Genomic DNA, 24,061 nt, shown 5'->3' with positions numbered 1-24,061 from the left:
TCTATTTTAAGGACTTGTGTTACCATCAGTATCAAGTCATAGGTAAATATAACAAATTAGAGCTGATCTCTGCCTACATCTATTGTTAACACAATGCAAGAATGCAGGAGCAGCTGCACAAAATCAGCCCAAAAGTCATCCTAGTGCATCCTGTCTCCAGTGATGGCCAGCAAGAGTTATGTAGGGAAGACAATGAGAATGGGCCATAAAGACATGGTGGTGCTGCTCTCCTATCTTCCAGTAGACTACAGCTCAAGGAATTCCTGAAACAGAATTTTTAAAAGCCCTCTTGCATTTTTCTTCTGTGATTTAAAAAAAATAAATATAAAATTAATTCCACATAAATATTCAGCTTTCAGAACATCGTTTGCCACGAAGATCCACGGTTCAGCTCTGTGTTGTATCATTTCTATGTGCCACAGTTTGCCACACTGTTAACAATACCATAAAAGAGACTAAGAGTTTCCAATCACTCTGAATTTTGGATGCTTCCTCTGATGAAAGTTCAGTTTGCAGTGCCTTAAAGAGAACCTGAATTTCTTCTGCAGGCATAAGCTTGCTCTTTATACAGTTTAGAGAGGGTACTCAAAACCACTAGTCCCTTTTGCAGGCCTTGGGCTGGAGAGTAAATTATTCTTTTCCTCAGAGCAAGAAAGCAACATCTGTCCCAGTGATTAAGCTCAAGCTTATATTTGCAAGGATAAAGAAATGAAAATCACTGGAGGCGTTTCCTAATTGCCTGGGTTAGAAGACAGCATCACAGAGCTTAGGGGGAGATATCATGGCCCATCAAATCAAGCCCTGTTGTCATGCATCTGTGTTAGAACACTCTTTGCAACTATCTGAAACTTCTGAATTGTTTTGTTCATTACACAGTTAAATGTACAGTTTAATAGATGTTTCTTGTTCTTTGAGCATGTTTCTCTTGCTTATGCTCTTACACTTTATAAGCACATTGCAATGCAGCCAAATGATAGCATGTTTAAGCAGTGGAAAGAAAAAACTTTCATAAATTAGAAAAAAAATCATGATACATTTCACAGATAAGTTCAGTAGCAACCTTGCATCCAGTACTTGGAGTAAGTGCATTGATTCTTAAAATTCCAGAAGCCAACTCTTAAAAAAAATTTAAAAAAACAATGAAAGTTTCTTTAATCAATAAATACAAGATCGAAAGGATGGCAGGGAGATGGGTAGAAGAAGATTTTACACTCTTAGTTTTACCTCTCACTTCAGGGAAGGATGATTATAAGCCATTGCCTAAAAAATAGAATTTTCCCTAAGGCAGAAGTTATTAAGCTGGTCCCTCCTACTCAGCACTGCTTATGGGTGCCCTGTGCATTTTGCCATTGACTTCACTTACTGAGTTTGGTAAAAAGCCAAGCTTTAGTGGAGCTAGAGCTTTCTTTAACTTTAGTGGAGCTAGAGCTTTCTTTAACTTTACATTTCATGGCACAGAAGCCAGGGAAATAATATCAGTGTACTTGTTTATTCAGTGAAATTTCTTGATGCCAGAAAGAAACCAAAGGCAGTGTTAGAAACGCCATCATCTATGATGGCTGAGGTTTTTAATGACTTCTTTGCCTCAGTCTTCACTGGCAAAGGCTCTGACCACACCACCCAAGCCCTAGAAAGCAGATGCAGGGACTGTGAGAATGAAGACCTTGGGCCCAGTGTACGAGACGATCTGGTTCAAGACCATCTTAAGAACCTGAACATGCACAAGTTCATGGGACCTGATGAAATCCATCCACGGGTCCTAAGTTGCTAAGCCACTGATCATCATATATGAAAAATCACGGCAGGCAGGTGAAGTTCCCGGTGACTGGAAAAAGGGAAGTATAACCACCGTTTTCAAGAAGGGGAAAATGGATGACCCGGGGAATTACAGACCAGTCAGTCTCACCTCTGTGCCTGGCAAAATCTTGGAGCAGATTCTCCTGGAAGGCATGCTAAGGCACATGAAAAACAACAAGGTGCTTGGTGACAGCCAGCATGGCTTCACTAAGGGGAAATCCTGCCTGACCAATTTGGTGGCCTTCTAGGATGGGGCTACAGAACTGATGGGCAAGGGTAGAGCAGTTGATGTCATCTACCTGGACTTGTGCAAAGTGCTTGACACTGTTCCACACAACATCCTTGTCTCTAAATTGGAGAGACATCAATTTGATAGGTGGACCGCTCACTCGATGGATAAAGAACTGGCTGGATGGTTGCACGCAAAGAGTTGTGGTCACTGGCTCAAGGTCCAGCTGGAGACCAGTAATGGGTGGTGTCCCTCAGGGGTCGGTGTTGGGACCGGCCTTCTTTAACATCTTTGTCGGTGACATGGACAGTGGGATTGAGTGCGCCCTCAGCAAGTTTGGCAATGACACCAAGCTGTGTGGTTCAGTTGCTACACTGGAGGGAAGGAATGCCATCCAGAGGGACCTTGACACACTTGTGAGGTGGGCTGATGCCAACCTCATGAAGTTTAACCATGCCAAGTGTAAGGTCCTACACCTGGGTTAGAGCAATGCCAGGCACAGCTACAGGCTGGGCAGAGAAGAGATTCAGAGCAGCCCTGTGGAGAAGGACTTGCGAGTGCTGGTTGATGAGAAAATGAACATCAGCTGGCTTCAGTGTGCACTTGCAGCCCAGAAAGCCAACCGTATCCTTGGCTGCATCAAAAGGAGTGTGACCAGCAGGTCAAAGGAGATGATTCTGCCCCTCTCCTCTGCTCTTGTGAGACCTCACTTGGAGTATTGTGTACAGTTCTGGTGTCCTCAACATAAAAAGGACATGGAACAGTTGGAACAAGTCCAGAGGAGGGCCACGAGGATGGTCAGAAGCACCTCCCATATGAAGATACCCTGAGAAAGTTGGGGCCTGGAGAAGAGAAGGCTGCATGGAAACCTCACAGCAGCCTTCCAGTATCTGAAGGGGGCCTATAGGGATGCTGGGGATGGACTCTTCATTAGGGATCATAGTGATAGGATAAGGAGTAACGGGTTCAAACTTAAATGGGAAATTTGATTGGATATAAGGAAGACATTCTTTAATATAAGGGTGGTGAGGCACTGGAATGGATTAGGAAGTTGTGAATGCTCCATCTCTGGTGGTGTTCAAGGCCAGGTTGAACAGAGCCTTGGGTGACATAGTTTAGTGTGAGGTGTCCCTACCCATGGCAGGGGGGGGTTGTAACTAGATGATCTTAAGGTCCTTTCCAGCCCTAACTATTCTATGATTCTGTGATGTGCTACTAACATGCTAATATTTTGTATATGTATATGACAACTGTACTTACAATTTTGTGTCAGGTTATCTTGCTATTCAAATTATAAAAAATGAAAACCTGAATATATTCATGAACCCAAATACCAGAATGTTTTCTCTAATCTTGCTTTTCTGGCACATCTAAAGTACATTTGCAGCCCTGTGAGATATTATGGCTAGGAATCAGGAAATCATGCTAGAATCAGTAAACAGTCACCAAAGAAGGTATGTAATTTTCCAGCTTTGTGCATGGCTGCAAACATTCTTGAAGAGAGAACTTTTTGATGTAGACATTGGAGGTGAAGACATAACCTCGTGGTAGGCTTAATTTTTTCCTCAAAACTTCCTGCTAAATTCTTTGTCACAGCAAGTGCACAGGAAAGGACATGCCTTTAAAGCTGTGTGCCAAATCAGAGGATTTTGAGATCAGACATTAATGTGTCAAAGAGGTTTTGTACTACCTCACTTAATCCCCCATATGGAATAGGCAGAGTAGATAAATATATGACTCCTCCTACCTCTCCTTGACCAGAGAAGATACCCTTTTGCTTATAGCATCCCTCAGCCTTTGGTTCTCACAATATTATTGTTGATTTTTCATGTTCTATAGTAGACTAGCTATAGAGTTTCAGTAGTTAGGATATGTATCAATATATGTGAAACTCACTTTCTAATAATTACAATAAAGCGTGATAGCTTGAAGCCAGATTTTGTTATTGCACCTTTGAAAACCAAATGGATTTAGAATTTTTGAATCAGGTTGTAATTGTCTTAATAAAAGCAGAATTTAAACTGTTCCCTGAGCATCTACAATGGAATGCCGAATAGAGTATTTATCAAATAGATACAGCTGGGGTATATCTTGCCTGTTTGCATCTTGCTTGGTTTAAAAGGCTGTAGTTGTATATCAGTGAGGACAGCAACACAGGCTTATGCTAAGAAATAAGATAAGAACAAAGCAGCAGTCTATAATTAATTTGATGTACAGAACACACTACTGATAAAACTTGAACACTGCTTTGTAGTAACGTACATGAAATTTAGTGATAAATTCTGTGGGGATGTATGCATATATTCATTTAAGCACCAGCATGTAATTATTTCCTTCTTTTCATTTCCTCCACACCCCCCTCCCCCCACCTTTAACCATTTCTAGCTTTATTGGCAATAAATATGAAGTTACTACAACAGACGGCTATAGCAGGGCAACTAACAATGGACAGCTATGTAGCGTATGGCATGCTTTCTATACATAAATGTGCAATCTAATCAAAAAGCTGTCTCTAAATTATCAAATTTTCTTTTTTTCTTCTTTTGTTTTAATGTAACAGGGAGCAAACTTTGTGTCTTGGGTGGGAAGAACCTACTAAATCGTATAGGTTTCAAATGCAAAACTGCTTTCTGTTAATTTCTTCCTACTCTTGTTCTCTCATAGAATATGGTTCACCATATGGTCTCCATGACATCTTATTGATAGTTGTTTTAGTCACGACTTCTTATAGAAAATCTATGTAAGCATTACTTGAAAGTATTTTCTGTGAGTAAATTCTACAGATTGAGCAGGCCATCAGTCAGCCAAGGTAACACCTAATGTATCTGACCATGAACTTTGCAATGTGTGGGGACGGGGTACGTTCACATGTCTTATGAGGCATGAATATATTGCTCTTTTTTAACTGAAATTTTGAAAATCCAGTGTCCTTTTTACTGACAGTATTTGTTATCTTTCTGTACTTTCTTTCAGTCCTTGCCATTTTCTAATCTTCATACACTCACACAGTGTTTGCTTTAGAAGACCTCAAAGGAATGAAAACAATCACCAACAGGAAGCTAATAAGCCCTGCTAATGTGTGCTAAAAGTAAAGGAATTCCTTAATCATTATTCTATAAGTTTCTTCTCTCTTCCTGTCTAGTTTTAAAATAGTTAAATGGCCAACCGAAACTTATTGGTCTATTCTTTTAAACAGTTCATAGAATCATAGAATGGTTTGGATTGGAAGGGACCTTAACAATCATCTAGTTCCAGCTGTCCTGCCACGGGCAGAGATACTTTCCACTAGAGCGGGTTGCTCAAAGGTCCATCCAGCCTCGCCTTGAACACTTCCAGGGATGGGACATCCACAGCTTCTTGGGGCAACCTATTCCTGTGTCTCACCATCCTCACAGTAATAGCTAATAATAATAACTAACTTCTTAATAACTACTGTAAATCTACCCTCTTTCATTTTAAAGCTATTACCCCTTGTGCTATCACTGCTTGCTCTTATAAAAAGTACCTCTCCAGATTTCTTGTAGGCCTGGTAGAACTTCATAAGGTTTGCACAGACCCACCTCTTAAGCCTGTAAAGGTCCCTCTGAGTGGCATCCCTTTCCTCCAGCATGTCAACTGCACCACACACCTTGGTGTCATCAGCAAACTTGCTAAAGGGTGTGCTCAATCCCACTGTCCATGTCACCGACAAAGATGTTAAACAGCACCAGTCCCAATACTGACCCCTGATGAGCACTGCTCATCACTTTTTTCCACTTGAACATCAAGCCATTGACCACCACTTTGTGAAAGCAACCATCCATCCAATTCCTTATCCACTGAGTGATCTCTCTGTGAAATCCATGCCTCTCCAGTGTACAGGCAAAGATGTTGTGCAGGACAGTGTCAAATACTTTGCACAAGTCCAGGTAGATGATGTTAGTCGCTCTTTCTTTATCCACCAACACTGTCATCCCGTTGCAGAATGCCACCAAATTTCTAAGGCATGATTTGCCTCAGTGAAGCCGTGTTGGCTGTCACCAGTCACCTCCTTATTGTCCATGTGCTGTAGCATAGTTGCCAGGTGGATTTCCTCCATGATCTTACCAAGCACCAAGGTGAGACTGTCTGGCCTGTAGTTCCCCAGACCTTTTTTTTCCCCTTTGTAGAAATGAGGACTTTTTCCTCTTTTCCAGTCAGCAGGAACTTCATCAGGTTTCCATGACTTTTCAAATTTGGTAGATAATGACTTGGCCACTACATCCACTAGTTCTCTTAGATCCACCAGATGTATTTCATGCCCTTCCCCTTCTCTGGCTTTCTTTCCTGGACCAGTTGCACCCATCAGTGATGTGATAGCCTTTACTAAATCGAGGGTGGGTTTCTTTGTTTTGGTTTTTTTGTTGTTGTTGTTGTTGTTTTTAGGTAGTATCTTCATTCCAGTAGGTCTACTTGCTCAGACTCCCTTGTTTCTGCCAGTCTTAATAACATGCATTTTGTGGGACTAGAGTCTTTTTTTTTTTTTTAAAATGCAACAGAGCTTAAAATGTAAAGGGAATTGCAGATATTTGTGGTATGTTATAAGCCTCTAACTTAAAAGACGGGTCATGAAAATCCATGCTGTTCTCTACAGATACCCTCAAATGTGAGAAAATACAGTGAGCTGTATAGTTCCATCTACCTGACAAATATTTTCCAGCCTGGGGTTGAGACAGTGCAATAAAATTAGGACAATAAAGCTGTTAAAAATGAAATGCACATCTATTTCTCGTTCATAATCAAGTCACCGCTGGCAGATGCTAAAGTCTCAGGAGAATTTCACTAATCCACAAGATGCCTCAACAGCGCTTAGTTTTCTGTTTGAATCTGATTTAGCTGAAAAGTACATCTAGACAAATAGCTCCCTATTGGCTACCTATATGAAAAGAATTAAAGTTGTTGCTACCTCTAAAACATGTTGTAATCTGTGCTCATCCAGCTCAAAAGTGAATTTACAGAAACTAAGTCTCAAGGGAGACCTGACAATCTACTAAGGGAATTTGAAGTCATGCATAGCGTGACCTATTGCTAAGAACTGGACTCTGCAGCTATTATTTGCGTATTATTTTTCAATAGTGTCCCTGAGTGTGTAACTGGAAAAAAAACTTGTAAGAAGTCACGGTCTTTGTTATGGAGTACTCATTACCTGAAGAGAGAACAAATAAAATTGGCCAAAAGGAGAAAGCTACAGTATATTACAATGCAGACAAGCAAATAAATGAGGATCACTGTAGCTCTATTTACTTATTCATTGACCAGTAGCTTTGGTTTTTTTTCCAAGAAAAAAAATAAATACAGTAAGTGGAAACTTGGATGAAAGCTCCCATAAAGAGTGAGACATATAAGTATTGTTAAAGGTTTTTGGCTTAAGTTGCTTTTTTTTCTAGCTAAATTATCAGAGATTTTGGTAGCAACCATAAAACAGTTAGGGAAGAGGAGTGCCTTAATCTCCTGCCTCTGAAGCCATTATCAGCAGACACATGTCAGGAACCTGATAAATCCATGGTCCAAATCCTTTGCAAAATTGATCTGATACAGATGAGCTGTGATACAGATGAGCTTCTCTTTCTTAGAAGAATACCCTTAAAGAGTGGAATATTGAATTTGTTGTAATACAGTCATCTTGCTTCTCTGCTTCTAGAGTTTTCATTATGTGTAAATAGTTACGTATTCATTGTAGCAAGCCCTGGAAAACAGCTGTCCGCTAAAATGAAATGAAAATGTCCACCAAATGGAGGTGTTTTTCTCAGGCCTAAAGTAATGTCTCTTGCATTGAGTCAGAGAGCCAAAAAATCAATTAATTGCATCCTATAATTGAGACTAATTTATGGATTACTAAAATTAGATTTGATGCAGTGCTAAGAAGTTTGAGAGATTATTCACTGGAATTAAACCCTCTAGCCCTAATTAATTACGAGACTAAAAGATGGTGTAGTTTCCAGGCAAGTGAAGTGTAGGATTTTTTACTCAGATCTGCTTCTAGACCTTACCCTGTTATTGGGTTTTAGCAAATAAACTGGTGTATATAAGCATGAATAGCATAAGCACCATGAAATATAAGTTGAGTTTATAAGTATTTGCTGTAGTTCTGGTGTTCCTGATCATGTTAAATGTTTGCTCAAATTCAAATGTAAGGGGTAAACCAAACAAAATATTGTACCTGTGGCCCTTTCCAACACTGAAATTCAAGACAAGAGTGGATACTGCATCTGGGGCCTAACAAATTGTCAGGTAGTTAAAAGAATGTGTAAACTACCCATTCTTTCACAAATATTCAAAGCTGACCTCAGTAGTTATGAGCTGAAAGAAGCAGTTTAGTAATCATGACCAACAAATTACCAAACCCTCAGTAAATTTGCAGACAACACCAAGTTGGGTGGGAGTGCTGATCTGCTGAAGGATAGGAAATCTCTGCGGAGAGGTCTGGACAGGCTGGATCAATGGGCTGTGGCAAATGGTATGAGGCTTAACAAGGCAAAGTGCCAGATCCTGCGTTTGGGCCACAACAACCCCATGCAATGCTCCAGCTTGGGGAAGGGTGGCTGGAAAGCTGCTCACAATACCTGGGGATACTGATTGACAGAGCTGAACATAAGCCAGCTTTTGCCCAGGCAGTCAAGAAGGCCAATGGCATCCCAGCCTGTAACAGCAGGGCCAGGGCAGTGATCATCCCCCTGTCCTCAGCACTGGTGAGGCTGCAATTCAAACACTGTGTTTGATTCTGGGCCCCTCACTACAAGAAAGACATTGAGGTGCTGGAACAGGTCCAGAAAAGGGCAGGGGAGGTGGTGAAGGGTCTGGAGCACAAGTGTGATGAGGAGCGGCTGAGGGAACTGGGAGTGTTTAGTCTGAAGAAGAGAGGTGGGAAGTTATCTGAAAGGAGGTTGTAGTGAGCCGGGTGTCAGTCTGTTCTGAGTACAAGCAATAGAAGAGTTAATGGACTCAAGCTGCCGGAGGAGAGGTTTAGGTTAGATATTAAGAAAAATTTATTCACTGAGGGGTTGCTCAGACATTGGATCAGGCTGCCCAGGGGAGTGATGATCACTGTTTCTGGAGGTGTTCAGTAACAGTGTAGATGAGGTCCTTAGTGACACGGTTTAGTGATGGTCTTGACAGTCCTGGGGTAATGATTGGACTTGATCAACTTAAAGGTCTTTTCAAACCTAGTTGAGTCTATGATTCTATGAAAATCTCATTCAAGAAGAGTGACAAGAGCCATGTTTCCCAAAGGAAACTAGCCTGTAGGTGTTTTATCACAGTGCCTATGCGTTTGAGCTCATCATTATTTTAATCACATCTAGAGATACTTTTGCTAGCTCAGGTGTAGCCCCAATTTTGACTTGGAGCAAATTAATTCTAAACTAATCAAATATTAATGTTTGAATTTTCTGGAAAGGTTGGGATCAAAATAATTTTATTGTTCTTTGTTTAGTTGTAAAAATGTGGGCTTTTCATAATAGCATTGCATATATTCAAATGTTGGGTACTAGTAAAGACAAGCAGTAACTAAGTAGTATTTTTCTGCTTGACTTGGTGCCTGTATAGGGCATAATTTACTGTTCAGCAGTCTGTTGAACTAGGTGAGAAGGGAAAAGGAAAGACCTATATTTATACATGCTTGGCACACAAACCTGTAGAGCAGTCGTGTAACTAGAAGATAGGATGATATGAAAGAGATTTTTTTCTTTTAGGATCCAGTCCTCCTTCAAATATGTTTTGTTCCAAATAGCCATGTGAATATTCAAGTAACAGTTTCATGTTCCTAATAGGTTGCCTCAAATAAATAAATAAATAATCCTGGCAAGACAGGCTAATTTGGGGCTATCATGATAATTTATTTATAATGTATTCCCTCTATCCCCATCAAGGCCCTTTTAGCATTATGCAAACAATTATGAACTGTATTAAAAACATAATCAAATATGTACTACCACAGACAAACAAAATAATAAAGTTAGACCTGAGCTGCATGGTTAAAAGGGGGTTGGAAATTGCTAGAGGTAGCAGCTGATTTCAGCACTGAAAGCGAAGCCTTTCAAGCAAGTCCAACTGTTAGCTGTTTTTTTTCCAAATATCCACTTCTTTTGACAGCCTATAGTTAATCTGGTGATCAAAGTGTGCATACTGTTCTGCTTCAGCTTGTTTTATTGAACTTAAAAGCTCAAGTTCAGAGCTGCAGGTGCCATTATACTTCTGAGCACTTACCTTTATAATTTCTTCTCTTTCTCTCTTGATAGCAATGAGCAGTCATTGCTGCAAATGTGGTACTCTCTCCCACGTTTTAATTCTGATTTATTTTTCTAGTGGGTGTATTGTTGTCAAGAGGGGCTGGATGGGAAGCCTGGAAGAGAAAAGTCTGGTTTACTGTTGAGTTCATAAAGCAGTAATTCTGGTGGCTGCATTACACCTGCTGCCATACATGATGGTTCTGATTTCAAAGGAGTTTCTCCAGCATGAATTGACAGGGTAATCTCTGTCCTTCAGGTGTCATTATTATGTATGCCTAGACTACCAAATCAGAGATTTTCAAAAGAGCTATTAGCCATATCAGTTCAGAGGAAAGGCATTCACGGCTTTTTGTGGGGCAGGTACTTGCCCTCAGAGAACTGGATCAAAGCACAGCAGCTCTTTCAAACATCTAATTGATTGTAGTGCTGTTTGAAGACATTTTTGCTTCTTAGACAGAGATGACCATTCTTACGGCTCTGGTAACTAAAGGTCTGTGTAAACATTTCCAGACTGCTCAGGAGAAGACAGAAAAGATTGGATAAGCTTCAAGTGCTAACACATAGTTAAGGGTGACAGCACATAGCAGACATACACAGAAGAGCACGTGTTTCTTTCCGTGTGAAAGCAGGACAGTAGCAGAACAGCTAACTGTGAACCAAGGTAGACAACTTGTGTGTACATGAAAATCTCCCTTTATCACGATTAATGTCACAACTGCAACACATTTAAAAGGTGGAAATTGTTTTTGTATTTTTTTTTCAGAAAAAGTCCTTAAAAGGTTATTTTTCAGAAATGTATACAAAAACACTGTGTACATTTTGTCTTTTTTTCTGAAATGAGAACAAATGTTCTGTTAAGAGTCAGTTTTGATCAGTCAGGTTACATCAAGGTTTCATTCTTTTTCTTATTTAAAAACTATGTTTTGACCAGTTATATTTTCCAGCCTGCTGTCCCTTTTTTAATCATTGCTGCTACACTGTGTTTTCCTCTTTTATAATTTTTGTGGTTAGAGCTCTATCACAAAATCTATATTAGGCTACAGCTACTCTTGCTTCAACCAGCATTTGTTAAGACTACAGCTTATGCTGAATACTCAATCATTTTCCCATCAGAAACGGCTTTTTCACTGACTTGGTGTGTTTGTGGGGGAAGGTGTTGATTTTTCACTGAATTTTCCTTTAGGAAAGCTAAAAAGCAAACACGTTTTCCATTTCAAAATCATTTCTGTTTAAAAAATATTTTTTAATGTATTATGATATGAACCAGAAAAGCTGACATTGGAATAAATTAAAAGAATGAACCATTTTTGTGTTGGAAATTTTAAGCTTTTATGTTGTTGCCCAAAAAAAAAAGAAGTCCTCAGGTGACTGTTAAAAAGTTCCCATGGCACAGAAATTTTCTATTTCAGGTAAGTAAGAGCAGCAAAAGAAGATCCATAATTTGCTTCATATCCCAGAAAATTGTAATACATGATAGCTCAAATTAAAAAAGGTATTAGAAGTTAATTTTTTTTCCTCCTGTATGACACTGTAACAGTCAATCCAGTTAAGTTATCCGCTGTGTGTTTCTTGACTCTTGCTACAGTAAAACAAATGAATTGATTTTTTTTCTTACTTCATTTTGAGAAAAAAAGCTTGTTTTCTAACATTTTGTATCACTGAGAGCTCAGGAGAGTTGCAGTAGTTCAGTAGCTCTTAATGATACCTATTTATTTTGCTCTAGTTTTCCAGATAAAGATATTCGCAGAACAGCAGTCCAACAAATAGAAAATATGTCAAATGACGAATTGTTAGAATACCTTCCACAGCTGGTTCAGGTAAGGAAGAAATTGATAGCCGAAGAATTCTTCTGTCTGGGTCAATAACTTCATTAAATACTTCTGTTTGATTGATACATTGTAAGAGGAATAAAAAAAATGTTGGTCAGCTGATGCAATGATTGAATTAACTACAAGGCTGAGATATAGACTGTTTTTCACTCAAGAGAATGTGAGTGTATTGGCATGTTGATTGAGCTTTTCTGTATACTAAAAGGAGGTATTTTCAAGTAATAAAGGCAAATAAAAATGGTATCTGAACAAGAGAAATGCTTTTATGACCACTAAACCAGTTGCTGTTGGTCATAGGGCTTTGTTGCAGTCAAGGAAGCAAATGGTGTTTCAATAAATCACAGTTTTCTTAATATCACATATAAGTGGAAAATCCTTGTCAACACAGTAACCAGGGAAATTTGGGTATGGAATTGCCTCTTTGTAGATGTACATTGTATTTCAATAGACTTTAATGTTTTACAAGTTATGGACCCACTGCTTCCAAAGCAATCACTTCGTGGTTGAGTAGTTGTGTTGCAGTTAAGGAGAAACTATTGAAACTTTTATCCTCTTACTTTGTAACACTGTGTGCATGGATTGCTTACTATTTTATGTTCCAGAGTTCCTCAGGGGGTTTTATGCATTTTAAAACGTATGTTTATATAAAATACACATATATACACATATCTGTGTAGATGTACATGTATCTGTACATAGGTATATATGTATACATGTGTTAATATATATATGTAATCCACTAATCTGCTACTGTGAAGCCGTAGAATCTGTACAGCTTTATAGCTTTCACAAATTGGTACACTTATATGACCTTTCACTTTCCACAGCTTCTGTTTCACAAATAAGTTTATTTGGCAAACCAGGTAATCTGATATAAATTTAAATATAGTATTGATAGTTTTAAGTGAGGGAAGAAAAGCTACATACTTACAAATATGCTAACACAGCCAGAATCAGGATGATACCTGTCTATCTTACGGGTCAGTGGCAGACACCTGAGCCTGATGTTTCTTTCTCTTTGCATTACTAGGGAGTTCTCCATATATTGGATTACTTCATTCAAACTAAGGACTTTCTGATTAATTTTGTGATAAAGGGGGGACAATAAAGCCAACATACAAGTGATTCTTATTATTAATTTATCTGCTAGGTGCTCAAGTTTGAGTGGAGTCTTGAAAGTCCTTTAGTGCAACTCCTGCTGAATCGTTCTCTTCAGAGCATCCAAGTGGCCCATCAACTTTACTGGTAAGATCGTTTACCATTACCACCACAGTAATTTTCTGTTACAGAGAACTTTATCCATGATTCTTTTTGTTTAAAACAAACAAAACCTAAGGTTTTGCTCCTTTTTCATCTCCCTTTCAGTACTGGGTATGGGTAAATTATATAAAACACCTACGTGTCTCTACCTTCATCCTGCACTGTGTGGTGATGCATCACCCTTTAGATGAATACTATTGACCAAATCTAAGATTGAGAGGAGATCCAGCTGCACCTAGGTTCCATCAAGAGTTTAGAAAGCAAGGAGGTCTATTCTGAACCTCATGATTCTACAGGATGGTCTCCTTTGCCCTGTGTGCCTTTGATCTCTGTATCAATCATCTTTAGCTCAATTTTACCTCAGTTTTCCTCTGTATGCTTCATCCACCTAGTGAGTAATAGAGTGAACCCTTCACTGAATTCTGTGCAGTCATGCCTTTATAAATCATATTAAAATTGCTCTTGCTAATACCTCCAGTGGTCGTTCTTTGAAAGACTGTAAACCACTCATTTCATAATACCCTGGCAGGACGGAGGGGGGAAGTTCCGTTCACTTAAGTAAGATATCATTTGTATTTTTTTGCATCTTCTGGTTTGAACCAAGAATAATCTTCCTCAAACTTTGCAAGTTCCAAGCAGCATTGGCTTACTTAGAAAGGATCCTGCTTTTTTGATTTCACTGACCTTTCCTGAAGTTGTCAGACTTCTCATGTGTCGAAGTGTCTCTCTTACCCTTTGCATATCAGTCTGACTTGTGCTGGTAGAGATTCCAATAGGTCCTTTTCATGACTGTGAAGATGTACTACTCCTGACAGTAAGGGCTGTTCACCATACTTCTACAATGTAATGACCTCTCTAAATGTATTATTGCATGCAGTGGTTATTCTGTTTGCTGTGCTGTTATGTCAAGGCTCTCTGAATAGGAATGTGGCTTTCTGCCATCTGAACAACTGCCCTGTGATGTGAAAATCAAGCTCTTCGTGTTTTGGGGTTTTTTTTCCATGTTTAATAATGATGGATGAACTGAGCTTTCATTTACGGTGCAACTGGTTTAGACCCCTTAAAGCAAAAGCTTTCCTCCCGGCACAGGAAAGACAAGAACTTGAAATGTAATTATTTGGTTGATGAAGTGTGAGGTCGAAAAGAGCAGAGGTCATACTTTCATACCTGCATGATCTCTGGAAGTGTTAGTGGAGAGAAAATAGAGTTATTAATGTGTTTGTTTCACTGAAATGAGTAGGATAACAGCAACATGCCTAAGGAGCGTATCTGTCAAATAAAGAGGAAACACATTTAACAAGCCATTTTGCTGGCAGTGCCTGAAATAGGCCTGAGACGATTTCTACTATCTTATATTAAACTTAGTCATACTGGTTGTAAAATGTCCAGTCTAGGGTTCTTAAGTGTGCCCAAAGGTTTAGTAGTTTTGCTGTGCAATTAGAAATTATTTTGAGACTGCAGTGGACAGTGGGAATATCATCAGTTTGCTTCTGTCTTCTTTAACACCTCTCTTCTTTTTGGAACTAAAATGACTAAGTATCTGTGGTCATCTTCCTCTTTACTTTTCGGCACAGGTCTTTGTAGGTCCTCATTTCTTCCCTAATTTTGCTCAATCTGTCCAATACTGTAATCTTGTGTAACACAGCAGATATTCTATCCTTATTTATAGATGTCCTTATCTGCCACGGTACAGTTTAATGTGGCAAAATAGATTTATTTTATATATAGCTTAATATATTGCATAACTATTCATACAAGCATAAAATAGAATACTTCAAACTGTTCACTGTATTCTCTGCCTTTCAGCTGATAGTAGCCCTGTTCATGCTAGGTACCTCTTTTATTTAGTTTTTTTGTTCAAATGTTTCAGTCTAAACTGAGAACTTTAATATGGCAACATCTCTTAAAATTTTTCTTCTTTTTTGCTTAAAACTTCTCATAAAATTTTTGCTTTTATACACTTTTGTTTTCCTTTGGTCACTCTGTTCCATCATATTCTTCAGTAGAGAACTTTCTGCCTAACATTCCATTTAATGTAATTATTAATATTCCTGTTCCAGTATTATAAAAGGCAATTTCTCAAGCCATAAATTCTACTAACAAAATTTAACAGTAATTTCATAGTTCTTACTAATAAAGCCTTAATTAAGGTTTTCTTTCACAAATTGAATTCCAGTCTTCATAAAAGTAATGGAAAACAGAGGGCTTTTTTCTATTTACTGCTAAATAGATTTTAAAAGAAGTTTGATGATCTAATAATGTGGGGAACAGGTGTGCATGTACAATCATGTAAGATTACGAACTTTTAAGAAACGCAGTTATTCTCAAGTGTAACATTTTGTTCCATTACCAAATTAGCAATAAAGAAGCACGGACTGGGAAAACCAAACTTTAGTAAAAAGTTTGTACTTATTTTTAATTGTAGTGAATGACATTACTATCCCACTATTAAATGATACAACATTGTGCACAGTGTGCCCGCCCAAAATAAAACATGGAATGAAGACTCTAATGTAATTCAGAAAAATGGTGATGTGATTTCAGAACCACAGGGGAAAATTCAACTGATTTTAACTTCCATGTTTTACAACAGTACTGTGAATGCAGAAACTAGTTACCAGAAATGGTGTTGACTGACAACATTAACTTATTTTAATGACAAATATAATAATATCTCTGTGATTTAAAATTTACTCAGTTTCCCTGCACATCAGAGGTAAGCAGCTACACAACAATGATATACTGGCTCATCACCTTTTTATTATCAATGGTGGGTGGTAAATTGTCAGCTCCTTTCCATCAAGCAGTGATAAGTTTGTCTGAAGATATTATTTAAAAAATATGGGACAATAATAGGCAAAGAGGGACAGAACAGGCAGAATATTCAGTTTTGCGGTACCTCTTCAGGTGTTGTAAGTCAGTATAGCTTTAGTCTATTCTTTGCTTCCATTTGCATTTGCTTCCATTGATTCTGCTGAGTGAAAAGGTAATTGATCTTACACCCTCTGTGTGTGGTTTTTTTTCTTATCGTGTGTAACCTTTCACCTCTCTAAACTCTTGAGGAATTTGGGCCATCTGCTTCCATCAGTGTTTCAGTTCCGCACTGGTACTTTTGAATAAAAAGAGACTAAAAATTGCTCATGCATACGCTGCCAGCACAGGACCATTGTACCACAAAACCCATTTTAGTCTTATTTCAGAGGAGTTCCTAATGCCCATGAGGCAGGGGGAACATTGACCCTGCCCCACTACCTTTTAGAAATTCACTCTAATTCTAGTTTTGAACAAGTTTCCGATTCCCTGGAACTATGGTAAGAAGAGAAGTTATTAAACTGATTCTAGCAAAGCAGAAAAGTTGCTTGCGGGGAAAGAAACTTGCTTGAGCCCCTGTAGGCCCTCCTGTTTGCTTAAAGTCTCTGTTTATCTCCTTGCATTTCACACACACATGAGGGTTGATTTTTTTTTTTTTTGTCATCTTCTGTACTAGGGTTTTAATCCCCTCCTGTCTGTCTGTCTCTGGTAGCCTGCCAATTGGTTTCCCACTTGCTTGAGTGTTTTTGCTAGTTTCAGCTCTTTCACAGGTGGCAGCTGCAGCATACAGCTGGAACATCTGGCTGGGTCAGCAGCAGGCCAGGAGTGTGTCTCTCAGATGGTACCCTTCCACGGAAGGATTAGAGTAATAGGGAAAAGTATAGTGTCCTCTAGGATCTGTGGCAGCTGCTTGAAGGTGGTGCTAAAAAAGGTTTAACTGTCCTGGAAGAGTGCAGGTGTTTGTAAATTTTGGTGGAGCGTGAGAATCTGGTCTGGTATGCTTAGCTCAAGAAAACAAACCCAAAACTGAGGTGAAATCCTTGCTGAAGCCAAAATGTCCTTTTGTAGCTTCTCCTCTAAGTCACTAAATCTTTATAGAACTTTACTAGTTTATTGCATTTCTCAACTGTATTTTAACTGACAACCAAGAAACAAGGGAGTAGTCTGCTATCTTTGCCAGGACACATCTTGTATGATAAGTAAGAATAGAGATTAAAAAGGAATTGCTAGTGAAAGCACACTGAAAACAATGTGATTAGACTATTGATTTCAGGACTGGAACATAATATTTTAATTTAATTTTCTATATGAAAAAGAACTGTAAGAAGCAAAAAGAACATAAGCCATGTGTACAACTGTAAAAAGACCCTAGCTAAATTCTCTACTACTGGGAGCTTTGTATCTCAACAGTATGTTTTCAAAAACTGTTATTGCTTAGTTTCATTCAGCACCCCAACATTGGAGCAGTAGATTATTGCTTCATATTTTCTGAAAGGAAGTATATTTTTCACTGTCAAACTGGTCTGTATTAACCATAATTTAATTGAAGACTTCAAAAGAACAAATAAATAAACCAGATACTCATCTGTCCAACACTCCTAATTATCTGAATGGTAAACAGGCAGCCATCCTCCAGCTCTTTCTGGAGGACATTATGTTGTCTTTCTCCCACAGTCAGAAGTTATCAAGTCTGTTAATTATTATTGAACTTCCTAAATAGCTGTGTAGAGCAAGCTGAAAAGCCCAACCCATTAAAATGACATTAATGTAAATACAAAAGGTGTGTCTTTTGTTTTGTGTTAGTTCAGTCCCTTTACTGATCAGAATCAAAAATCATATCAGTAACTGTGAATAGCCACCTTGATCAGTTGTTTTGCTACTCTACATTAGGATTTGAGTCTGGAGTTGCTCAATGTTACAAACGTTCTGATGGTAATGTGTCGTTCAACCAAGAGATGATTATAAATTTCATCTAAATTCAGAGTACTTGATGTGATCATCATTGTGGTTTGGACTGCAGAGAATCACAACCATAGAAGGGATTCACATTCAGGGATTTTAGTTCTGAAATTATAATCCTTACTTATGAAATGCCAATAATTTGGAGACCTTTTTTTCTCTAGTTACTTATGTTCATAGTAAATAACACCATTAGAACATCATTTTTGTGAGATAATGACTCAACCATCTACTATGCTAAGTGCTTCATTATTAGCCATGTGGGACTTGGATTATTGCCTTGGAAAACAGGCAGATAATTGTTTTGTTTCCTAATATACAGACTTTAAATTTTGTCAGACTCCAGTTTTAGAATAAGATGGTGTCAAATGAGACAACGAGATTTTTTTGTGAAGAAGCACAAAGAAGTAGCATAGCTCTTTGTTGGCTTTGGCTTTTATAATTTACAGACTGAGTGGACAAATGGTACATTTAAATCAACAAATCCATGCCTTACATTTAATTCAAATATTCTAGATTTTAAGAAAAAAATGCTATTTTAGACTTACTTTCTTCTGGCTCTAAAGAAAGAGGAGTAAACTGGCTGTGACCACAGCTGGAATTGATAAAAGGAGGTACTAGCTGCTGTCAGTGTCTACCTACCCTGGGTCTGTCAATACTGCCCAGTACAAAAGGACTGAGGAGCAAGACCAAGTGCTAGACCTTTGGTCTGCCATAATTTGTAACTGCTGCCTTTCTCTCCTGCACTGTTTTCAACTGCTTTCTCCAAGATAGATCTTGAACACAGTTTGTGAGTTGCTCACCCCAGGAACCACCCCTATAAAAGACAAGATGGGCAAAAGTGCACTAGCTCTGACATACTGTGTCCTAGAACACAGATCTACCCATACTTGCATGCTCATGTGAGCCATCTGAGGTAGATAACACTGACCTTCAGTCTCTTTTTATATCTCTACTATTCATGCACCATAACATAACTATCACAGTACTTCTGAAGCTATGGGCTCAAATGCACACACAGAGAATTTTATCTCATTGGTCATGACCACAGGGTGTAGTCCACAGAGCACGAGGGAGACTCAAGGTCCAGTGGTGAACAGTAAAGATTCATTCTGTGTGCTGCAAATACACTACATCTATGCCGTTTGGCTCCAGGTCCAGCAAGTCTCTTATTTAGTCGTGTAAGTGCACCCTAAAGCACAGGCTGACTATGACTGGGCTAATTGAAAGGCCTGGATTGCATGCTAGAAATAATACATTCAGGCAAAGCTACAGGCAAATTTGTCTATACTGTTCCACGTACAAAGAAGAGAAGTCTGAATCCATACCTCTTTGCAGTTTATGGGACTTTTTCCATTGACTTTAGTGGCCTTTTAATGAGGCATTTATTCTCTGGAACTAAGAGCGTGATATGTTTTGCTAGAACTAAGTTCACTTATTTAATTTAAACGGCTTTGCACTTAACATTTGTTTGCCAAAGAGCAAAGATGCTGCAGATGCTATGATTTTGCTTTCTAAATTTAAATATTCTGACTAAAATAATAAACATAATTGCAAACACTACTGGGAAAGGTTAACAACCTGAACACGGTATTTTATGGTTTTAAATATAAAGAGTTAGTTTTCCCACCCTTCTAAAAAAATGCCACTTTTAAAAAAAGAAATCCATGTAACCACTAACAAAGCAATCAAAGCTATGCCTTTTTTTAATTTAGTGAATATGATATAATCTGGTGAATCCTTGACAAAGGGCATAAACAACAGATGTGTCTGGTTTTAATTATTTTAATGATTCTTAGTAGAATGAATGTGTTCTTGAATATTTAGAAATTTAGGAATGCTATGTGTTTTTTCAAATTGGGTGCAAGCATGAAAAGAAAGAGTTAAGGCACCACCATGATCATACATCGGGGTAAGAATAGAGTGAAGCATGATCGGTCACATCATCAATTGTATTTGTTCAGAAAATTATTCATTTGTAGTTAAGTTACTGAACATAGAGATAAATGTGTACATGTGTCTCCTTTGGAACAGGGGAAATTCCATGCCAAAAATCATACTTGAAGAGGATTAACATTGTCAAGTGCAACATAAAGAAGTCTGTAAATGCCAAAGTTATCAGTGCATGTTACTGTAATGGAAAAAACACCACTATGTATGTGTACAAGTGAACCTACTTACAGTTGAAAAGATAAACTAAAAAACAGAAAACATTTCAGTATAAGAAATTTAAAAAGGAGCAACTGGCCTTGACTCTTTTAGCTGTTTTGTGATTTATAATGCAGCACTGAGGAAAACGTTTTTCAGTACATTGTTTTTCCAAACACTGTTTGGCTGATTTATTTTTGTTTTGGCTCCTTTTACATTTAAAAATGTTGAAGCTGACAAATCCAATTTTTCACTTATGCTGGAAAACTCCCTATTAGCTTCAAGTCATACCTGTCATAATCCCTCCAATGCTGTAACTGAATATGAAAGATGGCTGTTGTCTTTAGGATATCCACTGTAGAAAGGACTGAACAAGCCATTTTGGTGGTCTGTTACAATGTCGCTTATGCTAGCATTTGATGGATCATAATAACCTGCTTGTGGGGTTGAACAGGACTGAGGAAGTGGAGTGGGTGTTGCTGAGAGAGAGATTCAGAGCAGGGCTCTGCAGATGTCACACTAGGCTTTCATCTGTGCCTTTCATCTTTTTTTCCATTAAGAATGTTTTATTGTTGCTTCCCTCAGAAACAAAACAGAGAGCCCAAAGCTTTTCTGGTGGACACCTCACATAAACTTTGCTTGTCCCAGAGGAACATTTGGGGATGTAAACCAGAGTAGCAATAAATCAGGAAAGCTTTTGACAAAGCATTTATCTGGTTCTGTCACTTCAAATGGATAATTTTCAGTCATGAATTTGATAGATGTGGAGAAGTTGTTTTGGTTTTTACACTATGAAGGACTGCTGGGAAAAGATGACTGAAAGAAATCCATGAAGCTGTGTCTTTACTCTGAAATTTGCTTTAGGTATCCATTGAGCTCGGCCAATATATGAAGAGTAACCAATTTTAATAACCTGAAATGTCCAAGTCATAATTAACAACAGTAGCTGCAATTTAAAGATTATGCAAATTTCCCAAATCAGGCTGTAATTATTTTGAAGAGTACAATCCTCAGTGGGAAAGCAAACAGCATGGAGAATCTCCTGTGGTTCTCACCTGAGCAGCTGGTGGTGCGTTTCACCGGTTAAATGTTGCCTTGTTCACCCAAAAGCAATCCTGCAGTTGAGAGGGATACTCCAGCAGGCTGTTTCTCTGCTACAAAGCCACTGTACCTGATTCTGATTGCTGAGGTGAAATACTAGGAGAGGATTCCTCACTCGAAATTTGTCATATATAGCATCTAAAGAGTTTATTTTCTTCATATTTCATGCTTGCACTTTCAGCTTTTAACTTTTGTGATTGTTTGGAAACTATTTCATTGTGATCTCATTTGTATAGAGCTTTTTCTATAAATGGCAATTATTGTATGCAAAATGAATCTGCAGATGTTTCAAAATTGCATCAGATTATGTAAAACATTTTGTAAATCTGGCTCTGTTATCGGTCTTTTCTCTTTCCGGCTTAGCAAGCTTTTGTGTTTTAATTATGGGTGTTTGAACCAATTTTTGGCAAAATTTTTTTTGAGCTATCCTAGAGAGTTGTTTTCAATCCACTTTTCTTTGAATGTGTGTTGCATGGCTCTTACTGCGTAACTTGAATAAATGCAGTGCAGGCTGATTTTCTTGGATTGGTGTATTGAGAGTCCTCATTTATAGTTATCATACAGTTGATCATGGCCTTGTCTGACAGGATTGAGTTTAGTACATCATTCCCATTTCTGATCACTTTCACTTGACATCTTTTAGGGAAATTATGAATAAACAAAGAGAGGCTTCAAGTGGATACAGGACATTCGGTGTGATGAATTAATGGTCATCTTAATGTTGCTGTCAGTTGTGTATTTTCGTGGTTGATATTTCAAGGTTTAATGATCATTCTCCATCAGAATGAAAGCTGAGCCTTGGACCAGAAAAAGGAGAATCATGGATTAAATTTTGTTGAATATGATCCATTGGTCCATGTTTTACTAGGAAATTACTTTGTGACCAGTGGGAATTTTTCTGAGGAAAAAAGTCCCTTATGTAAAACCAAATATAATATTAACAGTTTTTTAAATAAATGAATAAATAAATAGAATAAAAGGCAGTATTTCCAGGGAGGAGAGAAAAGGTCTTGCCAGGTCAGCGTGAAGAAATCATATTATAATTCAGTATTTCTAGTTATTTGCACATGATGACTATTTCAGTATTAAATTCATAAAACCCATTTGAAAATATTTCCTTAAGGATTAATTGCTTTCTGAATGCTCACCCATACTAAGTGCTATATTAGTCTGTAATCATAATGTTGTCATTTGGACGGGGACCAAATTAAAAATAAGCTGAGAAAGGAAAGAAAGAATTGTCAGACGACTTGTCTTTGCGTGGCTCTTTTGCTTGAGCACTGCTAACATGTTGTAATAACCTGCTTTTAAGCAAGAGAATTATGCAACAGACCATGTCTCGCATTGTCTCATTCAGTGTTTCCTTGGCAAAGAGCCTGCTTCATTGAAACTGATGTATGTTGAACCCTTGAATTAAATAACACAGTGACCAGTGAATCTAAAAGGATTAATATTTGTTCCAAATCTAAAGCCTGTAAAATTATACCCAGTAGTTCATACAAGTGGTAGACATCTCAGTCAAGAGACAGCTGAATTGTTCTTTAGCTTTCTCTGTAGTGTCTAACAAATACACAGAATTCTGTTTGGTAAAGTTCATGGCATTATTTCTTTGTTTCAGAAAGAAATTCAGGCTACAAGAATTTACTTTTCTCCTTGAAAAGTCCCATTATGCCTGTATAAAGATATTCAGAGATGTGTTATCACAATATTATATCAATAACAGGTGGCTGAAAGATTAAGGTATAGCAGTTACAAATCTTTGATTTTTTTTTTAAGAATATTCATCAAAATCAGAGCTTTTGACAGAAGCATTGAGCTCAGATGCAAACATTCAGATGGTATATGAAGTGCCAAATGAACTTAAAAAAAAAATCTTGATACTTAGTCACTGAAGATCTGAAAATAGAACTTGGGACTGAGCTAACCCTGTGAGTGTCACCTTGAGCTATTTGAATTATTTGTCTTACCCCCCACCATGTATTGCTAAAAGTTATCCCATTCATTCTAAAGCAAGTCCCAGCATTTTTTCAACTCAATTTTAGAGAGATTGCAATGCATACTTTAAGACAATCCCAGATATAAAGGTTGTTGTATCAGGTACATCTCCTTTTGGTGTTCACCTGATTTGCTCAGTGATAAACCACTAATGGCTTGTCTATTTCTTAGCATGAAAAAACACCATCTTTTAAACATAAGGATTTGTAAAATACCATTGGTATTTCACCTGTGCTGTTTGTCACCTGGCTGCTGTTCACTGATGGCTGTTACTTGAGGGCAAACCTATTTGCTTACGTTAAAAAAAAAAAAAAAGTTATTAAGAGGAGTGTAGGGTTTAAGACAGTATCAATTGCTGGCAGCTTGTATACAGGAAATTATTTGGCTGTAAATGTGATCAAAGCTTCAGTGCTGGAATAGACACTGTTTTTTGTTTGTCTGTCTTTCTTTCAAAGAGCTAACACAAATTGCCTCCACTAAAAATTTTAAGAGGCAGATACAAATTTGTTTCTATTCATACTTTGTTTCTACTCAGTTCAGATTTTAGTAGACAGTAGCAAAATAACACTCTGGCTGTTGTCTTATCAGAGGAAAAAATAGAGGTCTGAATTTCAAAGGTACAGTCGAGCAACAGAAGCAAAGTGCCATGAAACATTTGCAGTTCATGGTGCATGTTCTGTTGTGTG

At 38.0% G+C, this 24,061-nt stretch overlaps 1 protein-coding gene across 3 annotated transcripts in view; it reads left to right on the top strand.

The window, feature by feature from the left end:
- The window catches only part of PIK3C2G (phosphatidylinositol-4-phosphate 3-kinase catalytic subunit type 2 gamma), a 210,475-nt gene that overhangs the window by 82,678 nt on the left and 103,736 nt on the right, over positions 1 to 24,061 (top strand). For all 3 annotated transcript variants that reach the window (XM_061363896.1, XM_061363895.1, XM_061363897.1), the window contains exons 17-18: positions 11,996 to 12,089; positions 13,252 to 13,346. In XM_061363896.1, coding sequence (XP_061219880.1) covers positions 11,996 to 12,089; positions 13,252 to 13,346 — 189 coding nt within the window. The remainder of the gene's footprint in view (positions 1 to 11,995; positions 12,090 to 13,251; positions 13,347 to 24,061) is intronic.

The sequence above is a fragment of the Neopsephotus bourkii genome, unplaced genomic scaffold (assembly GCF_033783945.1).
Source record: "Neopsephotus bourkii isolate Nb327-2 ecotype Australia unplaced genomic scaffold, CSIRO-AGI_Nbou_v1 NB_1183, whole genome shotgun sequence".
NCBI classification, from domain to species: Eukaryota; Metazoa; Chordata; class Aves; order Psittaciformes; family Psittacidae; genus Neopsephotus; species Neopsephotus bourkii.
This window is presented reverse-complemented; position numbering and strand designations above follow the sequence as displayed.